The 2,103-nt window shown below is 40.3% G+C and overlaps 1 protein-coding gene across 1 annotated transcript in view; it reads right to left on the bottom strand.

Annotated features, from left to right (window-relative positions):
• LOC119593984 (integrin alpha-PS2-like) overlaps positions 1-1,755 on the bottom strand; it is a gene marked incomplete at its 3' end in the record, with an annotated part of 62,390 nt that extends 60,635 nt beyond the window's left edge. Inside the window, 1 exon segment of the mRNA XM_037943006.1 lies at positions 1,339-1,755. Within this exon segment, the coding sequence (XP_037798934.1) occupies positions 1,339-1,514 (176 nt within the window).
• Between the last annotated feature and the right edge of the window lie 348 nt (positions 1,756-2,103).

The raw sequence follows: 2,103 nt of genomic DNA, 5'->3' as shown, positions 1-2,103 counted from the left end.
CAGATAAATACGAAATATACATGAACAAGGACAAATATACTAACAGAGAACCTAGATAGATTACTGAATTTCTTAACAGCTTGGAATGAAAAAAAAATACCATCGCCAACAGAGAGTTTCCATTCCCCACCCAATCCTCGCTCGGGGAGATGAAAGAAGCAATGACTAGAGTGACCTGGCTTGACCCCACCCCTCCCCTAAATGACCTAGGTCGAGAAAGACGATCTTGTGCAAGCATGCCAAAGGGGTGCCAGTTTGTAGATATCTCCTAACCGGGAGTCACATGGTCAGGTCATCCCGGTGCCGTTTATTTGTTATGTTATCATAACCTAAAACATATTATCCTTTCATGTTTATCATAATTAGAAAAAAACAAAACCAGAACTAGAATATCCGACTTCACAATGTGTTTACTCAGTTCAAGATAAGTCATAAAAGTTTAGACATATCAAGTGTTACGTAAACATTATAACTCGTAAATAATAAGTAAAGAGAAGAGAGTTTACTGTAATTTCATAATCTCGTAGGGACTTTCTGAAACATGACTTGGGTCTACATGGTCACAATTGCCATAATACAAACATCTGCTCTCACATAAACGATCCCATTGTTAAAAAACAGTTTTGAGTTATAAAGAGCTGAACAAATACCATATTGAAGTAAATTTACTTTTCTATGTGAGGATATTATGTATAATCTTTACTCTACACATAAAAAATAATCACAGACTTCAAGAAATTCTGGCGTGAATCCCCCCACCCCCCGACCTTTGGCACAGCCCCGTGTCCTGTGCATCCACTCCAAGGATTATATATCTAATCCCTCGTAACCTCACCTTAAAATCTAAACTCGAATATCATCTTGGTTTATTGGAAGAAATCTCAATCTTTTACATGATTAGTATGATTTTAAAATCGTGTTGCAGATTTGGTAAATATTTACACTTGGAATGAATGAGATTAAAAATATAACAAACAATATGAACTACAAAAGTAAACATTGTGGGTGGAGCTCGTATTTTTTTCTTCCTTTGGAGCTAAAGATTCACTGCCAATAGATGTAAATAAATGGATTATGTCGATATAATGATTATGATTAATAATACATACTTTCGTTGTGATTTAGACAATGAACCGTAGTAAAATATACATCAAGAAATAAAATTATATATAAGTGTGCTGTGCAGTGCAACAAAGGGTTAAATAAAATAGAAAATGTGTTTTCCAAAACAAGAGAAAAGAATTACACAGTTTGAGAATACTCGGAAGTGACAAGGGAAAAAACACAACTACCACGTTCTCAGCAACAAAACAGCGGGTATAATTTCGCTCGACTTACCGACTCTGTCCTCTGTACTTGTGCTGTGCCACCGCAAAGCCGAACATGGAGTCGGTCTGGTTGCTGTAGTACATCATGTGGTTCCCGATGTCGATGTTGAAGGCCGAGCAACATCCCGCCACGAGCAACACCGTCCACGAGGTTAGAGGGGCCATGGTAGGCGATTTCATTTTCATCTTAATTCGGAGGTTTTGGAGGGAAAAAATAATTAAGGATGGCAATCTCCACCGCCTCACAGACAGGTGGGGGGGAAAAACGACACACTCAGAGACACTAAAGCGACACCACAAGCAACGCAACGCAAATCCGAAAAGGTAACGAGAGTCGACGTCCACAACCACGTCGGACTCCCCGCGCGCGCAGATCTCGCAACAGTCCGCTCTCACCCGCGTTCCGACACACACTAACCCCCTAACTGTCTCAGAGCCATTTTCGTCCTGCCCCCTAGACACTTGGCTAAGATGCCGGTTAGGAGACTTTTGGGGGGGGATTTTTTTTTCTTCATATTACGGGGAATAACATGTGGCGGAACTCTCAAACAAATCTGGAATGCTGGTGATGCCCTGTTGAGACTATTTTTTTCCGGACAGAACAGCGAGTCGAGACGATTGTTTATGTCACGGCGAGAACATGAAGACAATGGGCCGAGATAGGGAGAGAAGTGGGCTGTTCAGGTGGTGACATCTGTTATCATATTTTATTATAGTATGCCGCTGATATGGACTTTAATAGTTGCATGGGAATAAATAAAAACTACATTTGGTA

Source organism: Penaeus monodon, chromosome 33, assembly GCF_015228065.2.
Source record: "Penaeus monodon isolate SGIC_2016 chromosome 33, NSTDA_Pmon_1, whole genome shotgun sequence".
Lineage (NCBI taxonomy): Eukaryota > Metazoa > Arthropoda > Malacostraca > Decapoda > Penaeidae > Penaeus > Penaeus monodon.
The sequence above is the reverse complement of the archived record's forward strand: the minus strand, read 5'-3'. Positions and strand labels throughout refer to the sequence as shown.